Raw genomic sequence first — 21,855 nt, 5'->3', positions numbered from 1 at the left:
AGGGAACATACCTCAACATAATACAGGCCATATATGACAAGCCTAAAGCGAACATAATACTCAATGATGAAGAGCTGAAAGCATTTCCTCTAATATCAGGAACAAGACAAGGATGTCCACTCTCACCACTTTTATTCAACATAGTATTAGAAGTCTGAGCAACAGCAATCAGACAAGAAAAAGAAATAAAATGAATCCAAATTAAAAAGGAAGTAGTAGAACTGTCACTGTTTGCAAATGACATGATACTATACATAGAAAATCCTAAAGACACCACCAAACATCTATCAGAACTCATCAATGAATTCAGTAAAATTACAGGATACAAAATTAATATACAGAAATCTGTTGTGTTTCTATACACTAACAATGAACTATCAGAAAGAGAAATTAAGAAAACAATCCAATTTACAATCACATCAAAAAGAATAAAATATCTAGGAATAAACCTAACTAAGAAGGTAAAAGAACTGTACTCAGAAAACTCTAAGACACTGAGGAAATAAACTGAAGATGACACAGAGAGATGTAATGATATATTATGTTCATGAACTGGAAGAATTAACATTGTTAAAATGATGATATTGACTAAGGCAATCTACATGATTCAGTGCAATCCATATCAAAATACCAATGGCATTTTTTCACAGAACTACTACAAAGAATTCTAAAATTCATACAGAAACATAGAAGACCCCAAATGGCCAAAACAATCTTAAGAAAGAAGAACAAAGCTGGAGGTATCATACTCCCTGATTTTGTAACAGAGCAGGGCCCTATGGGTTTTCCTGGGACAGAGCCCTCCCCACAGGTCCTCTGGTTTAGCTCCTCTCTGAAGTATCTAATGAATGTAAATTGGTGCAGCCACTATGGAAAACAGTATGGAGACTCCTCAAAAAATTAAAAATTGAACTACCACAGGATTCAGCAATTCCACTCCTGGGTATTTATCCAAAGAAAACGAAAACACTAATTGGAAAAGATATATATACCCATATGTTTATTGCAGCATTATTTACAATAGCCAAGTTATGGAAGCAACCTAAGTGCCCATCAATAGATACATGGAAAAAGAAGATGTGGAGTATATATACAATGGAATCATACTCAGCCACAAGAGAATGAAACCTTCCCACTTGCTACAACATGAATGGACCTAGAGGTTATTACTCTAAGTGAAATAAGTCAGAGAAAAACAAATACTGTATGATTTCACTTAAATGTGGAATCTAAAAAACAAAACAAATGAATAAACATAATCAAAACAGACTCATAGATACAGAGAACAAACAGGTGGTTGCCAGAGAGGAAGGGGCTCAAGGGAGGAGAGAAATAGATGAGGGAGATTAAGAGGTACAAACTTCCAGTTGCAAAATAAATGAGTCATGGGGATGAAATGTACAGCATAGGAATATAATCAATAATAATGTAATATCTTTGTATGGTGAGAGATAGTAACTAGATTTATTGTGGTGATATTTTGAAATGTATAGAAATATTGAATCACTATGTTGTATAACAGGAACTAACATAGTGTTGAAGGTCAATTATACTTCAAAAACAAGCAAACAAACAAACTTATAGAAAAAGAGATCAGACTTATGGTCACCAGAGGTGGGGTAGGGGAGGGGGAACTGGAAGAAGGCAATCAAAAGGTACAAACTTCCAGTTATAAGATAAATAGGTACTAGTGATGTAATGTACAGCATGATAAATATAATTAACACTGCTGAATGTTATACATAAATGCTGTTAAGAGAGTAAATCCTAAGAGCTCTCATCTCAAGGAAAAAATTTTTTTTTCTATTTCTTCAATTTTGTATCTATATGAGATGATGGATAGTAACTAAACTTACTGTGGTAACCATTTCATGATGTAGGTAAATCAAATCATTACAGTACACACCTTAAATTTATCGTGCTGTATGTCAATTATATCTCAATAAAACTTGAAGGGAAAAAAATAGTGTAGTATTTTCATATAACCTAAGCCATGCTCTCATATACTTTAAATCATCCCTTGATTACTTAGAATACCTAATACAATGTACATACTATGTAAATAGGTGTAAACACAATGTAAATGTTTTGTAAATAGTTGCCTGTGAGCTGCAAATTCAAATTTTGATTTTTGGAACTTGCTGGAATTTTTTTCCTGAATATTTCCATCTGCAGTTAGTTGAATCTATGGATGTGTAACTGCAGATATGGAGGGCTGACTGTATTCTCCTTCACAGCTGTGGAAATTTCACATTCACCTTGATAATTATTTGATAAATGCCTGCCTCCTCCACTAAATTATAAGCTCCTTAGAGGCTAAGATCATGTCCAGTTTTGCTCCACATTGTATCCCCAACATCAAGAGCACTGCACCTGTTACACAGAAGCTCAATAAATATTTATTGAAAAAATGAGGAAATGATCTCATTTTCACACAGAAACTTAGACCTAACAGCTCATTGTCTTTTATGTCAATTTCCCAAAGCTTTCCTCACTTCACCCAATCACTTGCCATACCTACCTTCTTAATGTTTCTCTTACCAGTACCTTTCTTTTCATTGTTGCTTTTGATAATTATTTTAACGAATATTTATAGAGTACTTTCTGGATGCCAGTCACTGTCTTCAGCATTGAGGACACAGTTCTAAAGAAACAGAAAAAAACCCAAGCTTTGTGGAACTTAAATTCCAGGATGCCATGGAGGGAGGGTGTGAGGGAGGGGCAATAATTAAGAAGCAAGATGGGGCTTCCCTGGTGGCGCAGTCGTTGAGAGTCCGCCTGCCGATGCAGGGGACACGCATTCGTGCCCCGGTTCGGGAAGATCCCACATGCTGCGGAGCGGCTGGGCCCGTGAGCCACGGCCACTGAGCCTGCGTGTCCGGAGCCTGTGCTCTGCAACGGGAGAGGCCACAACAGTGAGAGGCCTGCATACGGCAAAAAAAAAAAAAGAAGCAAGAGGAAAATGAAAAAATATAGCATGTTACTGATAAGTATTAGGGATAAAGAAAAAAAGCAAGGAAAGGGGATATCAAACATTGTGGGATGGTAGTTGAAATTTTAAATAGGGTGGCCAGGGATGATATCTCTAAAAAGGTGTCATTTGAATGAAGACCAGAAGTGAGGGAGGCAGTCATGTGGATATCTGAGGGATGACTATTCCAGGTTTTCTGACTTAACAGATGTGCTATCTACTTTCACCTAGAAACTCCAGTTTGCTTAGATCAGCTCTACTGGAAAATTTAGTAGTGATGAACTTGCTCTAAGTGAACATACTAAGAAATGAGCACCAGCAGAAAAGATTAAAAATGCACCCAGAAATATATAGCCATGTAGGGATTTAGGGAAGGAAGAAATTAAGGCACTTAGAAAATCACTGTTACATAGAACAGAAAAGAACGGATATTCAAAATTACAACCTTAACTCAATTTTAAAAAGTTTAATTTAGATGTGTAGACTCTAAGGTAAGTAAGGTTATACTTTGGAAAGATTTATAAGACTTTTTACCCAAAAACCAATATAAAACAAAAGTAATGAATAAAAACATTTATAGAACTTAAAGTAGTAACTGGAATATGCAATCATCCTAATTTACAATCACACATAAGTGTTAAAAATGTTTTTCTCATTTAACTAGTCAATTCTTGGTCTCCCATAATCAGGAAGTAAATAGTATCAGAGACCTGCAATACTGTAGTTAACATCCTAAACTGACATAATGAGCTAGAGAGTAATGCTGTAATGAATCTTATTTAAAATGCAAATTAGTATCTTGCTTTTCATATCATAATGTAAATGAATATCTGCCTTTTTATATCATAAAATTCTCTACTTTGTAGATGTAATTATATGTTATAAACTTAGAGTTTGCTCTCTCTCAGCAAAATGAGCATCCATAAAATAGATTACCTTTGACCTATTATTTACTATTAGTTCTGTTAACAATATTAATAGTTTAGTTACTTATCCTGCCATTCAGGCTGCCTTTCCCTTACCTCCTTCAGGAAACTCTAAGCTATTTTTGGTGGGTGCCAGATCATATTCTTTGTTTCTTCAAAAATGAAAGAAAAATTTTTACCCTGTGGTAGACTGAATGTCCATATCCACCCAAAGTTCATATGCTGAAATCTTAACCCCCAAAGATGATGGTACTAGGAAGGGGGGCCTTTATGAGGTACCTAAATCATGAGGATGGAGTCCTCACGAATGGGATTAGTGCCTTATAAAAGAGGCTCCACCATATGAAGACACAGCAAGAAGACACTTGCTATGAAACAGGAAGAGGGCTTTCACAAGAACATCTGGCACAATGATCCTGGACTTACAACTATAGACTGTGAAAAATAAATTGCTGTTGTTTATAAACTACCACCTACTTGGTGGTATTTCCTTATAGCAGCCCAAATGGACTAAGACATACCCAGTGGATGGTCAGTAAATACTTATTAAGTTAGCCATGAACAAAGAACATTTTGATTTATATGGTTACATCTTCAGAATGATAAAACTCATTCATTAATCATTTATAAAAAACAATTACTTTTTGAATTTTTTTCCATGTGTAATTATAAAACCAAATCTGTCAAGTCAGTTACCTTGAATGTAATAAAAAAATTCAGACCAGAACACACTGAAAACAAAAAAATTGCAAAAAATGTCAGTTGTAGTTGGATACTTGTTTACCTTTATCCTCTATCCTTCAGCATAATCGAATCAGAATTATGTCAATCCATAAATAGATTTTACAGGAAATGGAGAATTTGACACTAACACCACTTCTCACCCCAGGCTTTCAGAAGGTATAGTCACATTAAAAAGAACTGACTCAATATCCCTAATATAAGTTTCTCAAAGAATTTCTAACACTTACTTTGAATAAATTCTGAAATAAAATATTTTTTTTTGTATGTTATTAACCATGCATTTAAGCTAATGGCTCTTCAGGGGAAAACAATAACTTTAGAAAAATCTCAGCAGTTTGTATAATGAACAAGATGTTACAAAAATATTAAACCAAGAAAACAGTATAAAACATTTCTCTCTCATAGTTGTCTATGTCTCACTTAGAAACATCTGAAATATCTCACTTTGTATTTAAGCTCTAAAGTAGTCCTTTGCAAGAAAAGTTGGCTTCATGCTCATTCATTAAGGTAGTTTGCTGCTTTGATCATTTTAAATTAGAGCAAAATCAAGCCTTTCTATTCAAAAATGTTGGTTTCACATGTATTACTCAAAGAAGAAATCATCTTGGTGACAATATTCCGTACTAGTGGAAAAGTTAGTCTTCATAAGACCATTTTGAAGATCATTTCTAAAGTGGGAGGAAGGATGAATGACTGAATTTGCTTTAATTATTTCATGATTTCTGCTATAAAGGAAGGTAAAATCAAAACCACAGAGAAGAGACATAAGGTAGCGTGGAGGCTGGAAAATGAAGGGAAAATATATAGAGAAGATAGAAATTCATGAAGTTTGTCTCCCTTTTTAGTACTAACACTGTTTCCTGAAAACATCCTCTTACAGTTTCCTTCCCTTGACAGCACCCTTTCCCTTTATCTCCATCTCTAAGCCTCAGTCACTTGATGGTTCTAGTCAATTTATGCTATACCTTTCTTTGAGTTAACTTCTTTTGCATTTCAAAAAGAAAAAAATATACAACAAAAGAAAGAATTGGCTTTTTTCTGGAAATGTAATTATAAATACAGAAAAATACTGTATAGCACACAGAGCAAATGAATATGACAAGGATAAAATATATCCTTAAAATTATTACACAATGCAATATAATATCACATACATTAAAGACTCAAGCAAACCAGGCTTCCCTGGTGGCGCAGTGGTTGAGAGTCCGCCTGCCGATGCAGGGGACACGCATTCGTGCCCCGGTCCGGGAGGATCCCACATGCCGCGGAGAGGCTGGGCCCGTGAGCCATGGCCGCTGAGCCTGCGCGTCTGGAGCCTGTGCTCCGCAACGGGAGAGGCCACAACAGTGAGAGGCCCGCGTACCACAAAAGAAAAAAAAAAAAAGACTCAAGCAAACCGAGTGAAAAGTTTATAGGGAACAAGAAAAATTAAGTAGCCATAAAAATGCATATAAATACGTTCTGAAACAACATTCATCAAATTAAATAAAATCTTTAAATGCACATTACCTTCTGATAAATATTTGTTTCACCCAAAGGAGACAAAAACTAGCACCCACAAAAAAAGTTAGAGCAAGAGAGTTCACAGATTACAACAAGATGAGTCACCATAAAGCTTTGCAACTTCGTTTATTATAAAATAACATTTTAAGTATTCTACTTACAGCTAAGTAGTTTGTTATACGAAGAGAAGGTAGTGGAAGAAGAGTAAAATAAAATGTTCTTAGAGCTCACAAGGTCAAGGTACACTTCCTACCACTTTTAACAAAAATAATATGGGACCTAGAAAAAAAACCACTGGACCTAGCCTCTTGCAGTAACTATGATTAGACTATTGATCAGGGACTAGTGCTGACCTAAATAGACAGTAACCAGTACTCAGAATGACTCATGCAAATGTGCTTTGTGAACAGAAAAACCTCACCTGTTTCTCCTTTTTCTTTCTCTGAGCCTCCCTTACAGAATGGACCTTTGTTTTCTTCCTGCTCAAATAAATTTTAAAGTTCAGTACTTATGTCTGACATTTAGAAATGGAAGATCATTTTCGCAACCATGGAACCACATATATTTGGGGATTATCGCTGAACCAAAAACTGTAATTTCTAATTACCTTTTAAGTTAAATTTAAAACAAAAAAAGAATCTTAAATTCTCATATTTGAATAGCAAACATATAGGAAAGATTCATCTTCTGGGGTACAAAAAAGACCAAATTATAAGAAGATAATTTAAAGACATTGGATAGGCAAAAGAATCAATTAAGTCATTGGTCTTATTTATCCAATGTCCTTTATAATCTGCTTCTAAATTCTAATGAAGATAATTATATACAGGGATAAAAATGCATTAAGCCACTGATAGAAAAGCAAGAATATTCTCATGGATACTAAACTTACTAGAAAGGGTGGATATACATTCAAGAAGTACACTGCAATTATTAAAGATTTCAATATGAAAACTAATGTAATTATACATATTTATTTAAATAAATGTGCATAAAAATACATAACTGTAAAATAACTATTTTAAATAGTACCACATCTTTAAGGGAAAATAAGCATGAACAAGTTATTCTTTTAGTTATAAACGATGTATCTAAAACTCTAAAGAACTGTTAAAGAAACTAACATTTTGGGCATGATTGAGTAGCTCATTTACCTAAAGACCTTATTTCTTTATATATGCCAAATAAAATTTGAAAAAATAACCCAAAAACTCATTTTTGCATCAATTTTTCACATTTCTTATAACATGAACAAACATTTTATAAATAGCATTAAATATATACATTCCCATTAGAGAAAATATGCTAAATTTATCATTGGGATCCATACTCCCATATGCCCCACCCTAAAACTCTTAAGAGGAATTCTTTTTTTTTTTTTTTAAGAGGAATTTCTATATTTGATACTTTGAGTAAGATGGGTTTAACTAATACACATTAGAGCTGATAAACTGTAGTTTTTACAACAAAAAATGAGTGATAAAAAATTATAATTAAATGAGCAGATATAAGAATTCAATATTTAATTGTCTAATTGTTTTGTTTATTACTGTTGACTCCCTGAAAGATTTTAAATACCTTAACAACAGTATGTAAAATGTTCATCACATCACCAGGTAGTGCAGGCTACATATAAATGCTACTAATAGCTGAAATATCAGATAACATATTAAATAAATATGGTACTAATAAAATATTGCATATAATAAACACAAAGCTAATCATGAGATCCAATACTAATGGGATTTTAAAATATATATTAAAGACATATTTTAGAAGTATACATAGAAGAAATCTGCAAGAAATACAGAATCTGCAACAGTAAAATAAAAAAGCAACAATATTTATTTTACTTGAAGGTTGACATATAATTATAAAACAATCATCTATTTCTAGAAGCCATAATTTAATATAAAAAGAAGTGTTTTCTCAAAACAGTAACTTGCTCTTTTTTAAAACAAATTTTTATTATGCTAAAATACACATAACTTAAACCCACCATCTTAAGCATTTTTAAGTGTATTTTTCAGTGGTAGGTATTAAATACATTCATAATGTTGTGCAACCATGCCTACCATCCATTTACGTATCTCATTTTATCTTTTCTATTAAACAGTCACACCCCATTCCCCTCCCCTACAGCCCTTGGCAGCCACCATTCTACTTTCTGCCTATGAGTTTGACTACAGTAAATGCCTCGTGTAAGTGGAATCATATACTATGTGTCTTTTTATGACTGGCTTATTCACTTAGCAAAATGTCTTCATAGTTCATCCATGCTGTAGCATACTGCAGGATTCCCTTCCTTTTTAAGGCTGAATAATACCCTATTTTATGTATAGGCCACATTTTTCTTCTTTCTTCACCCATCAATGAACATTTAGGTTAATTCCATGCTCTAGGTATTGTGAATAATGCTGCTATGAACATGGGTGTGCAAATACTGCTTCAAGACCTGTCTTTCAATTCTTTTGAGTATATACCCCGAAGTGGAATTGCTGGATCATATGGTAATATTCTATTTTAAATTTTTTGAGGAACTGCCATACTGCTTTTCACAGCATCTGTATCATTCTGCATTCCCACCAGCAGTGCACAAGAGTTCCAATTTTTCCACATCCTCACCAACATTTATTTTCTGATTTTTTTGACAGTAGGCATTCTAATGGGTGTGGGGTGGTATCCCATTATAGTTTTGATTTGTATTTCCCTAATGATTAGTGATCTTGAGCATCAATTTCATGTGCTTATTGGCCATTTGTATATCTTCTTTGGAGAAATGTCTGTTCAAGTTCTTTGCCCATTTTTGAATCAGATTGTTTGTGTTGTTGAGTTTTAAAAGTTCTCTATATATTCTGGATATTGAATCCTTATCAGATATATGATTTGCAAATATTTTCTCCCATTCTGTGAGTCACCTTTTTAACTCTGTGAATAGTGTCTTTTCATGCACAAATTTTTAAAATTTTCATGAAGTACAATTTATCTATTTTTGTCTCTTGCTATGTGTCCTTTGGTGTTATATGCAAGAAATCACTGCTAAATCCAATGTTGTAAAGTTTTGTTCTATGTCTTCTTCTAAGAGTGTTACAGTTTTAGGTGTTGTATTTAGGTCTTTGATCCATTTAGAGTAAATTTTTTATGTAGTATTAGATAAGAGCCCAACTTCATTCTTCTCTCTGTAGATATCCAGTTTTCCCAGCACCATTTGTTAAAAAGACTGTCCTTTCCCCATTGAATGATCTTGTCACCCTTGTCAAAAATCATTTGACCATATATGCGAGGGTTTATTTCTGGGTTTTCTTTTCTAGTCCATTGGTTTGTATGTCTGATTTTACGCCAGTACCACACTCTTGATTACTGTACTTCTGTAGTATGTTTTGAAATTAGGAAGCATGATTCCACCAGGTTTGTTCTTTTTCAAGACTGTTTTGACTATTCAGGGTCCCTTTAGATTCCAAATGAATTTTAGGATGAATTTTGCTATTTCTACAAAAAACATCGTTGGGATTTTGGAACAAATTTCATTGAATCTGTAGACGGCTTTGGGTAATATTGACCTTTTAACAATATTAAGTACTCAAATCCATGAACACAGGATGCGTGTATCTTTTTTATGTCTTCTTTAATTTCTTTTAGAACTGTCTTGGGGATTTCATTGTACAGTCTTTCAACTCCTTGCTTAAGTTTATTCCTAAGCATTTTATTCTTTTCAATGCTATTGTAAATGGAACTATATCATAATTTTCTTTTCAGATTGTTGATTGTTCATGTGTAGTGATTTTTGTGTGCTGCCTTTGTATCCTGCTAGTTTACTGAATTTATTTATAAGTTCTTTAGGTTTTGTTTTGGATTGGGTTTGTGTGTGGGATCTATAGGGTTTTCTACATATAAGATCATATCATCTGCACAGATAATATTACTTCTTCCTTTCCAATATGGATGCCATTTTCTTCTTTTTCTTGACTAACTGCTCCAGCTAGAACTTCTAGTAGTATGTTGAACAGAATTGGTGAAAGTGGACATCACTGCCTTGTTCTTGATCTTAGGGAAAACACTTTCAGTCTTTCACAGCGTATGATATTTACTGTGAGTTTTTCCATGTAAGGCTTTTATTAGGTTGAGGTAGTTTCCTTCTATTCTAGTTTGTTGAGTGTTTTTATCATGAAAAGGTGTTAAATTTTGTAAAACGTTTTTTCTGCACTGATTAAGATGATTACATGTTTTTTTTCCCTTCATTTTGTTGATGTGGCATATTACACCAATTGATTTTTGTATGTTGAACCATCCTTGCATTCCAGGAATAAATCCTACTTGGTCATGCTGTATAATTCTATCAATGTGATGCTGAATTCTGTTTGCTAGTATTTATTGAGGATTTTTGTGTCAGTGTTTATAAGGGATATTGGTCTGTAGTTTTCTTTTCTTGTAGTGTCTTTGTCCGGCTTTGGTATCAAGAAAATGCTGGCCTCATAGGATGTTAGAAAGTATCTCCTCCTCTTTAGTTTTTTAGAAAAGTCTGAGAAGGGTTAATATTAATTCTTCTTTGAATGTTTAGTAGAATTCACCAGTGAAGCCATCAGGTCTGGGGCTTTCCTTTGTCAAGAGATTTTTTGATTACTGATTCAATCTCCTTTCTAGTTATAGGTCTATTCAGATTTTCTATTTCTTCATGATTTACTCTTGGTAGCTTCTGTGGTTTCTAGGAATTTATCCAATTAATCTAGGTTACCCAATTTGTTGGCATACAACTGTTCATAGTACTCTTATATAATCCTTTCTATTTCTGTAGAACTGGTGGTTATGTCCCCATTTTCAGTTTAGTAATTTGAGTCTTCTCTCTTTTTCTCTTAGACCTTCCAGCTAAGATTGTCAACTTTGTTGGTCCCTTCAATTTGGTTCCATTGATTTTCTTCATTGTTTTTCTTTGGGTTTCATTATTCTTCTTTTCCTAGTTGCTTAAGTTGTAAAGCTAGGTTGCTGATTTGAGAACTTTCTTGTTTTTTTTAATCTAAGCATTTATAGTTATAAATTTCTCCCTTAGCACTTCTTTTACTGTGTGCCTTCAGTTCTGGTATATTGTGGTTTTGTTTTCATTCATCTCTAAGTATTTTCTAATTTCCCTTGTGATTTCTTTGATCCATTGGTTGTTTAAGAGTGGGTTGTTTAATTTCCACAAATTCATGAATTTTCCAGATTTTGTTCTGTTATTGATTTCTAACTTCATCCCATTGCTACTGGAGAAGATACTTTAAATGATATCTGTCTTTTAAAATCTATTGAGACTGAATTTATAGCTTAACATATGGTTTATCCTGGAAAATATCCCATGTGCACTTGAGACGTGTATGCTGTTGATATTGGGTAGAGTGTTCTGTAAATGTTAGATCTAGTTGGTTTATTGTGTTAAGTCCTCTATTTCCTTATTTATATTCTGTCTGCTTGTTCTATAGACTATTGTGAGTGGGGCATTGAAGTCTCTATTATTGTAGCACTGTCTCTTTCTCCCTTCAATTCTGTCAGTTTTTGCTTCATTTATTTTGATGGTCTGACATTAGGTGCATAAATATTTATAATTGCTTTATCTTATTGCTGTACTGAACCTTTAATTAATATTTTATTACTAAAATGGTCTTTTTGATTTAATTAAAATTCTCTTACTACTTCTACTTAATTAAAAATTAAGGTGAGATTCCAGGAAAACTGTTTACAAAACAGTTACATTTTTATTATTTATTTACCTGTGTGAATCCAAACTGTGCAAAAAAAAAAAAGACACTGATGTTGATTTCAAAGTTTCTGCACCCAACAAAATGTCTCACTGTTACATAATGCATAATGGACTTGATAACAAGTAAATTACATAAACAAATTCATACTATACAATACCATTTTTAACCTGTTTTATATTTGGGATGGATTGTTTATTAGAGAGAGAAAAAAAGAATACCACTGTTAAAAAGTAGATGAGAACAGTATTCTATGGCTACACCATGGTACCTTCCAGGAGAAACATAAAATATAAGTCTTAATGAGGGAATGTCAAATAAGCTAAGGGAAAAATTTACAGACTGTACTAATTTTCAGAATTGTCAGGCAAAAATTTTTGCCATTATATAATCTACAGATACCTAATGGCAACAACCATGAGGGTCCTATCCAGTGTTATTCACACTAGCTAGAGAGAGCCAACTGTACATATTTCTTCCTAATGCTACATTCAGTGACACCAGATTAGTAGCTTGAATTGTGCATTGTAGGAATTTGTATTTCATGGGAATCTGCAAACAAAATAAATCAAGGTTTTTGGTTTTTTTTAAATCCGTACCCCACCCTGATCCACACACCAGGTGTTACATATTTACCAGTACAACACTGGAAATATCACATTCCTGAAGGTATTTTGATACATAGGTCACTTAACTAGCTACACAATGCTTTAAAACAGAAACATTTTTCAAATAAACAATGGTAGAAAGAAGTGTAAAATAAAAATTTGCTTCCAAGAAAGCTATATGTTAAAAAATAAAGGAGAGGACACTGCATCTTGACACAGCCCATTCTATCTGAAATTTAATAGTTCTTTCTTTAGGAAAATAATGCATCTCCCTACATGTGCTATAGCACAGGTCCTGTCTCATATAAAAGTTCCTAACTTTTTCAATAATTTGAGGTTAAACAAAATAAACTGCTCCTTTCTGTTATCGATCAGCGTTTAATATTTAAAGACAGTAAACCTATAGTTCCAGGATTTTCTCTTTGATGTTCACTCTCTGTTTAAAGATTATAAAGGATTTAAAGTAAAACAAGTGAAATACTGCAATTGATGTTAAGAAAAATCCATTATATAGAGCATAGGGCGTTTTTTAGAAAGAAAATTATCATATCTTGTACCACGACAGCTTTGGTAAATCAAGTAATGATGAAATTAATGTTAAATGTTAGACTATCAAAATAGATTAAATACTTATTTTGAATATTTAGAAACCCAACCTTATAACCTTAGCCTGACATTTATCACAATCTATTTTGCATCAGTTAGGTACCAACTCATTTTCTCAGTCCTCATATCTGTTCCTTCCCCAGATTTCTCCAGTTACTTCATCAGACTGGGCCTGCCACACTGAGGCTGGAATCATATAAGTCTTGAGCCTGAGAAGCTACCATAATACCCGAGGGACATTCCTTTTATCTGTGCCTCACATCTGTCCTCCAGTTTACTCTGACTTTTATTCATTCCCTTAAAAATCATTACAAAGCCACCATGTTACAGTCCTTATGCTAGGCCCTGAAGATATAATGATACAATGGTAGACAAGATAAAGATGTCCATGACTTTCATGGAGGGCAGTCTGCTAGGAGAGATGTCCACTGAATAAATAATCTCATTTAAAAATTATAATTATAAACTATTATAAGTACTATGAAAGAAAAGTATATAACTCCATGAATGTATTAATCAGGAGACCGCCCTCCTCTGTAGGCTCCAGAAAAGCTTCCCTGAGAAAGTGAAATTTAACTCAAGACGTGAAGAATGGTTCAGGCAAAAGAAACGGTACTTTTTCAGTTCCAAACACGTTGGTTCCACCTTTGCTGGAACTTTTATTTCCACCTTTGCTGCCTCCTGGCATTTTTCTCCTGAATTTTATTGTATCTAGCTACCAATGCTGACCTTCCTAATCCCCATAATAGTATCAGATAATGTTTATTGAGCTCATACTACTCAGAAGATATCATTCTAAGCAATTTACATAAATGAACTCATTTAACCCTTACAATGACCATATGAGATAGGTTGTATTTCTTCATTTTACAGATGAGAAATCTGAGGCAGAGGCATGATAAGTTAGTTATATGAAATTACACATCTACTGGTACTAGTCCTTGCATGACCATCATGTCCCTCATAACTTATCACTCCTATAGAAACTCTAAGGCACCAAGCTACATTAGCAATACTACTGGGCAAAGAATACCAAGACTCCTATAACCTTCAAACTGTTATCATTTTCAACTAGACAGGATCATGCATATTTTCTCCAGCTTTCAGAAATAAGGAATAAAAAACTGACCAAGGTAGCTTACACCAAAACATCCTCAGGAGCAAGAAAAATGTCTTTAGAACAAGTAATACTTTCTTACAAAAATTATTCACCCAGACTATGAAATAATGAAAATGGGGCAAGGAGAAGAATTATAATTTATTTAATTCCTTCTGTACCTCCCAAGGAAGAGGAAGAGGAATTTTATTCTTTTAATTCAAATTCATAAATATTTTGCATGTATTTGCAAAACTAAGTTAATGTGTAGTGAATTGGCTATGATGCAGAAGAAATTACCAAAATCAATTATTTCTTTAAGTAAACATCTTTTAAATATTAAAGAAAAGGGAATAATTATCAAATGACCGAGGCCTCACTCAAAACTATATTTAAAGTTCCTGTTATGATCAAAGTTTCATTTGTAAATTTATCATTGAAGGTGATGTGAAAAACAGTAATTAAGTAGGTGATTGATACAAGTGAATGTATGACTCATAGTTTGCAAAGGAAAATAATTTTGGAGAAAAGGCTCAGGAAGAAAAGCAGCAAATAATGGGTTCTGGAAGAAATGAAGATCTTTCCTGTCCAAGGACTGTCAGTAGTTCTTTATTACTTGAAGATTAAGGGAATAGTGAATAAAGCTGTCTGCCAGACAGTAGAAATGGTAAGAAATAACATTGTCTCTATAAGTGTACCTCACATTAAATTTCTCATAAATAACATTCATAAAATTAAACTTTCTATAAAAAGTTACTAGAAAACCCAACTCAAATCAGAACAATGGAAATGTCAAAATAAACCAACATTACAATTGTCACAAACTTGAACAGAATGAAACAGCAGGGTAGGTCAAGTTGTAGAATCGCCTAATTTTATCCCACTTGGTTTTTAAAAAAAAGGCAGATCCAGTACTGAATTAGGAGGAGACTTAGCCAGGTTTGTTTTTGTTTGGTTGTTTTTCTACTTCATGGGTTATTGCAAAATAAACATTTGGTTTTTGCTACTAGGGTTCAGCAAATTTATACAATGAATTTGGTTTCTGGTTCCAGAGATCAAATTCAAGCCATCAAATCCAGTTTCACATTTTTACTAACTGCCCCTCCCCTCTCATATATATCTCAAATATATATAGTTATACATACATTTTAAAACTCACATTTTGGTATGAGTTTTAATTACTATCCTTGCCTTATGAATCTTTAAAGGAAATGAAGAGAATTTCATTTTGATGAAGTCATACTTAACAGGAAGTTTTATCCAATTTAATTTTTTAACTTACATTTTCATGTATATTTTGGAGTCCCTACTATGTGACAGCATTTAGCCAGATACTTTAAACACATAATCTCATTTAAGAATACTGGGTTTGGGGCTTCCCTGATGGCGCAGTGGTTGAGAGTCCGCCTGCCGATGCAGGGGACATGGGTTCGTGCCCCGGTCCAAGAAGATCCCACATGCAGCGGAGTGGCTAGGCCCGTGAGCCATGGCCGCTGAGCCTGCGCGTCCGGAGCCTGTGCTCCGCAACGGGAGAGGCCACAACAGTGAGAGGCCCCCGTACCACAAAAAAAAAAAAAAAGAATACTGGGTTTATTTCATTATATATATACTGCCTGAGGACAAGGTAAACAGAATATTTTTTATGATAAAGCAACCTAAGTCCTATCACTGATGGCTTTTTAAGGGCTGTGTGTATGTGTTCACACACACATGCGTACTAGACAATGGGTTCAAACCTACACAGTCTTGTTATAGAATCTTTGCTCTTAACTACTAAGCCACTATATGTTGGGAAAAGAAACAAAGAATGGCTTTAAAAATGAATATAACTGATTTAGGTAATAATAGTAGCTTCTAGAATAAGAGATCATAGTTTGGAAGTCAATATGCTAATTACTATCAGCATAAAGTTATAAGCAGACATTTAATGAAAATTTACAATGATAAAGATTTCTTTTCCTTTGGTAAATGTGATTAATTTTCAGAAAGACTAGTTTTTTTCTTTTTGGATATTGTATCACCTAACATTTTTGTGAACTTTTTATAGATTTTAAAGATTTTCATACCTAAGACCTTATACAATCATGTTAGCAACACTATAAATAAGGCAAGTATGATGGATAATTTTATATGTCAACTTGGCTGAGCCATAGTGCCCAGATATTTGGTCATACATTACTCTGGATGTTTCTGTGAAGGTATTTTTTAGATAAGAATTAACATTTAAATTGCTGGACTGAGTAAAGCAGATTACCCTCCATATAATGGGTGGGTCTCATCTAATCACTAGAAAGCCTTAATAGAACAAACACTGACCTCCCTAGCACAAGGAGGAATTCTGCCAGCCAACTGCCTTTGGACTCAACCTGGAAATCTTACCTGGGTCTCCGGCCTACCAGCCTACCGTGCAGATCCTGAATTTACCAACCCTCTATAATCACGTGAGTTAATTCCTTAAAATCAATCAAACAATCTCTCTTTCTCTCTCTCTTTATACACACATACACCATACACCCCCCCACCACACACACAGACACACACACATATTCTGTTGGTCCTGTATCTCTGGAGAACTCTCAGTAAGACAGAAAGGTAGCGGAAAACTAAGCCTAAGAAAACAGGGGACAGGAATTTAGATTTTTATCTTTGTCTTCAGTCATTCCTAAAAAGATACGAAAATTCTCAAGAAGCTATACTAGAATTCAGTTTTCATACCCTAACCACATAGCTGGAATGATGTTCTTTTCCTTTTAAAACTGTTATTTGACAAAACTAATCAATTCTGGAAAACAGCTTAGCAGATTCTCAAAAAGTTAGGCAAAAAGTTACCATATGACCCAGTAATTCCACTCCTAGATACATGCCCAAGAGAACTGAATACCTGTCCACACAAAAACTTGTACATGATGTTCATAGCAGCATTACTCAGAGTGGTCCAAATGTGGAAACATAAATCTCATCAATTGATGAATGGATAAAAAAAAATAAAAGTCGTATCCATACAACGGAATGATTCAGGAATAAAAAGAAACGAAGTACTGACAAACGCTAAAATGTGGATAAATACTGAAAACATGCTAAGTAAAAGAAGGCAGGCGGAAAAGACCGCATATTGTATGAATTCATTGATATGAAATGTCCAGATTAGACAAATCCATATAAACAAAAAATAGATTAGTGGTTGTCAGGGGTAAGAAGGGGGTCAATGGGGAGTGAATGCTAATGGGTATGGGGTTTCCTAGTGAGATGATAAAAATGTTCTTGCATTAGACAGTGGTGATAATTGCATAAGCTCATGAATATACTAAAAAACACTGAATTGTACACCTTAAAATTGTGAATATTAAGTGAATCATATCTCAGTTAAAAAGTGTTAGAAAATATAAAACTTACCTGCCTTTTTTGTGGTGCCAAACAACGAACAACTTCATCCACCATCACTGGAATATGTAATTTAGTCATCACTTCAGAATCTCTGCCTTGTAACTCCTGAGCTCCAGTTTGATCTGTTTGCTCCTGGGCTTCATATTCATTATATCTTTCTGCTGTAGCATGTATCTTTTTTGGCCAGACACCCAAATTAAATATGCCAGATTCCAACCAGCACGAAAGAAATTTTTTATAGATTCTACAAAAATATGGGTATTGAAGCATTCTGTAGATCAACAAATCTAGAAAAAAAATTTAAATATCATGATTGTTGGCTTTTTTCAAAAGAATGTTATAATACTTGGGGGAAAGCAAATTAGTATGAAATATTTAACACAGGAAAAATATGTAAAACTCATCATCTCAGACAAGTGAAGGTAACTACCCTCCTTATGCAAAGCATGGAACCCAAGAGAACCCCAGAAACTATCTGAAAATACAATTTTTAATGTGGGCCTGATAAGCTCTGAGACCATTAATGTTTTAACCATCAGAGATGTGAATATTGATTAATCAGTCATCATTTTTCTGAAAGGGATTAAAAACATTATTTTATTTTAGGTTCACATGGTCTTTTATTTCAAGGTCTTCTAATTGTTTTTCTCATAATGCTAAATCTTCATTTTCAATTTAACTTTGTTTGAAAAATTGTCCCTGAAAAAAGACTATGCATGTACAACCAAAAAGAAAAGGTTATCAGTCTATGAAAATCTTACAGATTTGTCATGGATATGCTCTGACGAAATCATCTCACCATGGCTTGTATCAGTGAAATACATATCATTTTAAACTATAACTTTATAAACACTCCACTGAACACACTTTGGCACTTCATATCATTTTAATTATCTGCTCCCTGCCCCATGCCCCCAAAAAAGCAAGTAAATAACTGATACATTCCTTTGCTTTCTCTCACTTGCTCCATTTTATTCTGTAATCTGTAATTCTTTAAAATGGAGAGGAAAAAAGTAATTTATGAAATGTATTAACAGAATACCTTTTGAAAACATTACGTTCTTTACCCATTTGGATGTAAGCAACATTTTTGATATTATTAAAGTAAATAACAATTTAACACTACTCTTTTCCTTCCTCATGGATTATGAGTTATTTAAAAGTAAGAACCACACCTTTATATCCACGAAATCAGATGCACACTAGGCGCTTAATACGTGTTTTCTGGAAAAAAGAAAAATATAAAAGAATGGATGGATAAATTCCAGATTCTATAGAATTAAACTTGCTTTAGAAAATTTTACTTGTCTCACTGACCCTACCAAAAACCACATTCTCAAAATATTTAAGAAACATAAATCTTGATTAAATATGCCTTCCCTTCCTTTTGCATTAGAAAATGAAGAATAATGTTGAAAAGTCAATCACATGTAATGACTGGAAAATAAATAAAAATACATATTTGATATTGTATCAATATAATATCAGTAAGATGTAACCTTGAGGATACCAAAGACGTAATTCACAGAATTATGTTGTAAATCTGACACAGAAAAAATATGGCAAAAAAAAAATTTTAATGAGTGTTTTAAGTAAGATTTTGGATGCTCAGCAATAACAAATTAGCCAAATTATGAATTATGCCTTATGTTTTCCAGAAAGTTTACAAAAGTAAGCCAAACTATGCTCTAATAGCTTAGCATTTCTAACATATTTCAAAATAAAAGCTATGCTCTAACTTAGCATTTCTAACATATTTCAAAATAAAAGCTAACATTTATTGAGCACTTACTAAGTACCACTTACTATTCTAAGCACACTACATGTACAAACTCATTCAATCCTTACCCCAACTCTTAAAGGTAGGTACTATTATTATTTCCATGTTGCAGATGAGGAAAACAGAAAAGTAATTTGCTGAAAAGGCACAAAGCTGGAGAGCCATAAAGCTAGAACTGTAACATCAGCATTCTATCCCCAGAACTTTTTCTCTTAACCTATATGCTATAAACACAGCCCACTGGCTCTATTTGATACACTCATGTAATTGAATGGTACACTTTAATTACACTATGACTAGGTATTTGCAGTATTCCATGAATTAGATTCATTTTTTTTAAGGAGCCAATATGTTATTGCTTGGTCCTACTCCACTTGGAAATACAGTATACTGTGGGGCACCCAACAGAGGACACAAGAACGATGTACAGCCCTAAATAGTGGAATATGGAGTATTTAAACAATACAACCAATAACTTATTCGATTCTTTTGCCTATCCAATATATGTAAACAATCTATACTGTATGTTCAGATTTTGATTTTTTTAAAAAAACAAGCGAACAAACAAATAAAAAGCCCATCAACTCCAATATCAGAATCAGAACCACACAGGAAAAAGCAAATAGGGTAGAAAAAAATGCTTCTTTCAACAGCGCTTAATTTTCTTCTGCATTCAGTTTCTTTGTATTTACTCAAATATATTCAAGGTACAAAGCCTCTAGATTTTAGTATACACTAATTGGCTACTAATGTGGGTAAACATGGAGAAAAAGACTCAATAATTAATCTTCCTTTTTGGTTGTGTCTTTGAATACCTCCCTAAAAATGGAAGAGGGTAAATTCTAAAGGGAGTTCCTTCCCTCTCTTCTGCAGCCCCATATCCCACCAGATAACCCAGAGCACTTCCACAGTCTGCTAAGAACTAGCCCCCCTAGACGATTTAAGATAGTTTAACTTCCCTCTGTTCACAGAAAAGAAGCAGGATATCAGGAAACCTAAACTCTACAGCCAACTCTGTGGTTTCCTAGGCAAGCCATTTAACTTTTCTCTGCCAGCAAAATTCAATTTAAACTGAGACCACGGAATTAGCCAGGTTACTCTTTTAAATGTGGGAACACAAAGGTGAGCGATACCTTTGAAAACTACTTACTCAACGGAGCTACCAATTACCGTCATTGCAGTCAGCTCCCCCTGCAGAGAACACCCTTCGGAAATTTAATTCCTAAGGCCAAAAATTCGACCTGGAGGCTGGCACCCGAACACAGAGAAAGTGAAAGAGGTCCTAAAGAATAAGTTAGAATCCATTCTTCTGCGTAAAGATTACACTCTGACAAGAGAAACTGTTTAGAAACTTCTGAACTCAGGACGAATGAGTGTTGAGAGGAAGCGGGAGAGCAGAGGCGCGAGTTTCCTCTGTGCTGGGTGAATCCGGCAACCCCTAGAAGTTCCCCCAAAGGTGAGTGGGGGGGCTCCAAAAGAGCTCCCGGGACTCGGCCACCTTCCCCTCACCTGAGGCACGAAGATTTCTCAGTTGGCCTCTAATTCGGGCCTGCGACGACCACTACGGTGACAGAGAACCTGAATTTGCCTCCCGCACAAGTCCCAGCCCTGGGGGAAACTTGCGAGAACGGACAGATTGGGCCCACGTCCGCCCCAGCAACAGAGGACCGTCTGCCTTTGGTTCCGCTGCTTCCAGGCCCCAGCTGCCAAAGGGCCCCAGGAGCTCGGGGTTCCAAATGGTGCTCCTGGGGGAGGTGCGGGATTTAAGTCCCTAGCATTACCAGGTTGAAATTCACTTTTACTTTTTTTTTTAATGTCTAATGAAACTTCAAATCTCACTTTCCATTTTATCCTTCTCTCCACTCTTTTCAGTTTACTCTGAATCGATGTTAAATTTCTGTTTTAAATAACGTTAGTATACTCTAATTTCTAACAAAAGGTGGGAATTTCTGTCTCCTTAGCACTACGTGTTTGGAAAGTTTTGGTTCTTTTCCCTTCATTTCGTTACAAAATACGCCAATTTCTTGTCCTTTCTGTTGTACGCCTTAATGTCTTGCCAAACTAAAGAGAAGCCAGCTGGCATAGTAAATCTACAATTCCTTAAAAATATGGACTTCAAAATCTGAACACTGTTAAATGGCAAGTGTAAGGCAGAATTTAAAGTTAAATGTAAAATAAGCATTTAGATTAGGTGTGGAAACACCTGTGAGACTAGTCAGCCTTATACAATGTGGGTATCAAAAACGACGAAATTGAAACACTTCTACTTATTCACCAATGATCAGTGCACCTTTACAAGAAATTGGTAATATATGCCTATTTTCAGACTACATTAAGATAGCATCTTAATATCACTTAATCTAGAAAGTATTTCAGAAACAAATGACTCCATTCCGAATTCGCTGGGTTGTACCCTTCAACAGAAATATTTTCCTTTAGAGATTTTCTGAAAACTTCAGTTTTCTCTTCAGTAAAATGAATAGTATCTACATCTCATGGACTGTTACG

General features: G+C 34.3%; 1 protein-coding gene across 3 annotated transcripts in view; it reads right to left on the bottom strand.

Annotated features, from left to right (window-relative positions):
• METTL15 (methyltransferase 15, mitochondrial 12S rRNA N4-cytidine) overlaps positions 1-20,980 on the bottom strand; it is a 192,958-nt gene extending 171,978 nt beyond the window's left edge. For 2 of the 3 annotated variants that reach the window (XM_024764741.1, XM_024764743.1), the window contains exons 1-3: positions 20,857-20,980; positions 18,743-18,791; positions 17,577-17,854 (exon numbers count right to left, since the gene is read on the bottom strand). In XM_024764741.1, the coding sequence (XP_024620509.1) occupies positions 17,577-17,837 (261 nt within the window). In that variant the 5' untranslated portion in view covers positions 17,838-17,854; positions 18,743-18,791; positions 20,857-20,980. The remainder of the gene's footprint in view (positions 1-17,576; positions 17,855-18,742; positions 18,792-20,856) is intronic. The other variant, XM_024764742.1, reaches the window with a different exon arrangement.
• Positions 20,981-21,855: the final 875 nt, after the last annotated feature.

This window comes from Neophocaena asiaeorientalis, unplaced genomic scaffold, assembly GCF_003031525.2.
Source record: "Neophocaena asiaeorientalis asiaeorientalis breed wild unplaced genomic scaffold, Neophocaena_asiaeorientalis_V1.1 scaffold230, whole genome shotgun sequence".
In the NCBI taxonomy this organism is placed as follows: Eukaryota; Metazoa; Chordata; class Mammalia; order Artiodactyla; family Phocoenidae; genus Neophocaena; species Neophocaena asiaeorientalis.
This window is presented reverse-complemented; position numbering and strand designations above follow the sequence as displayed.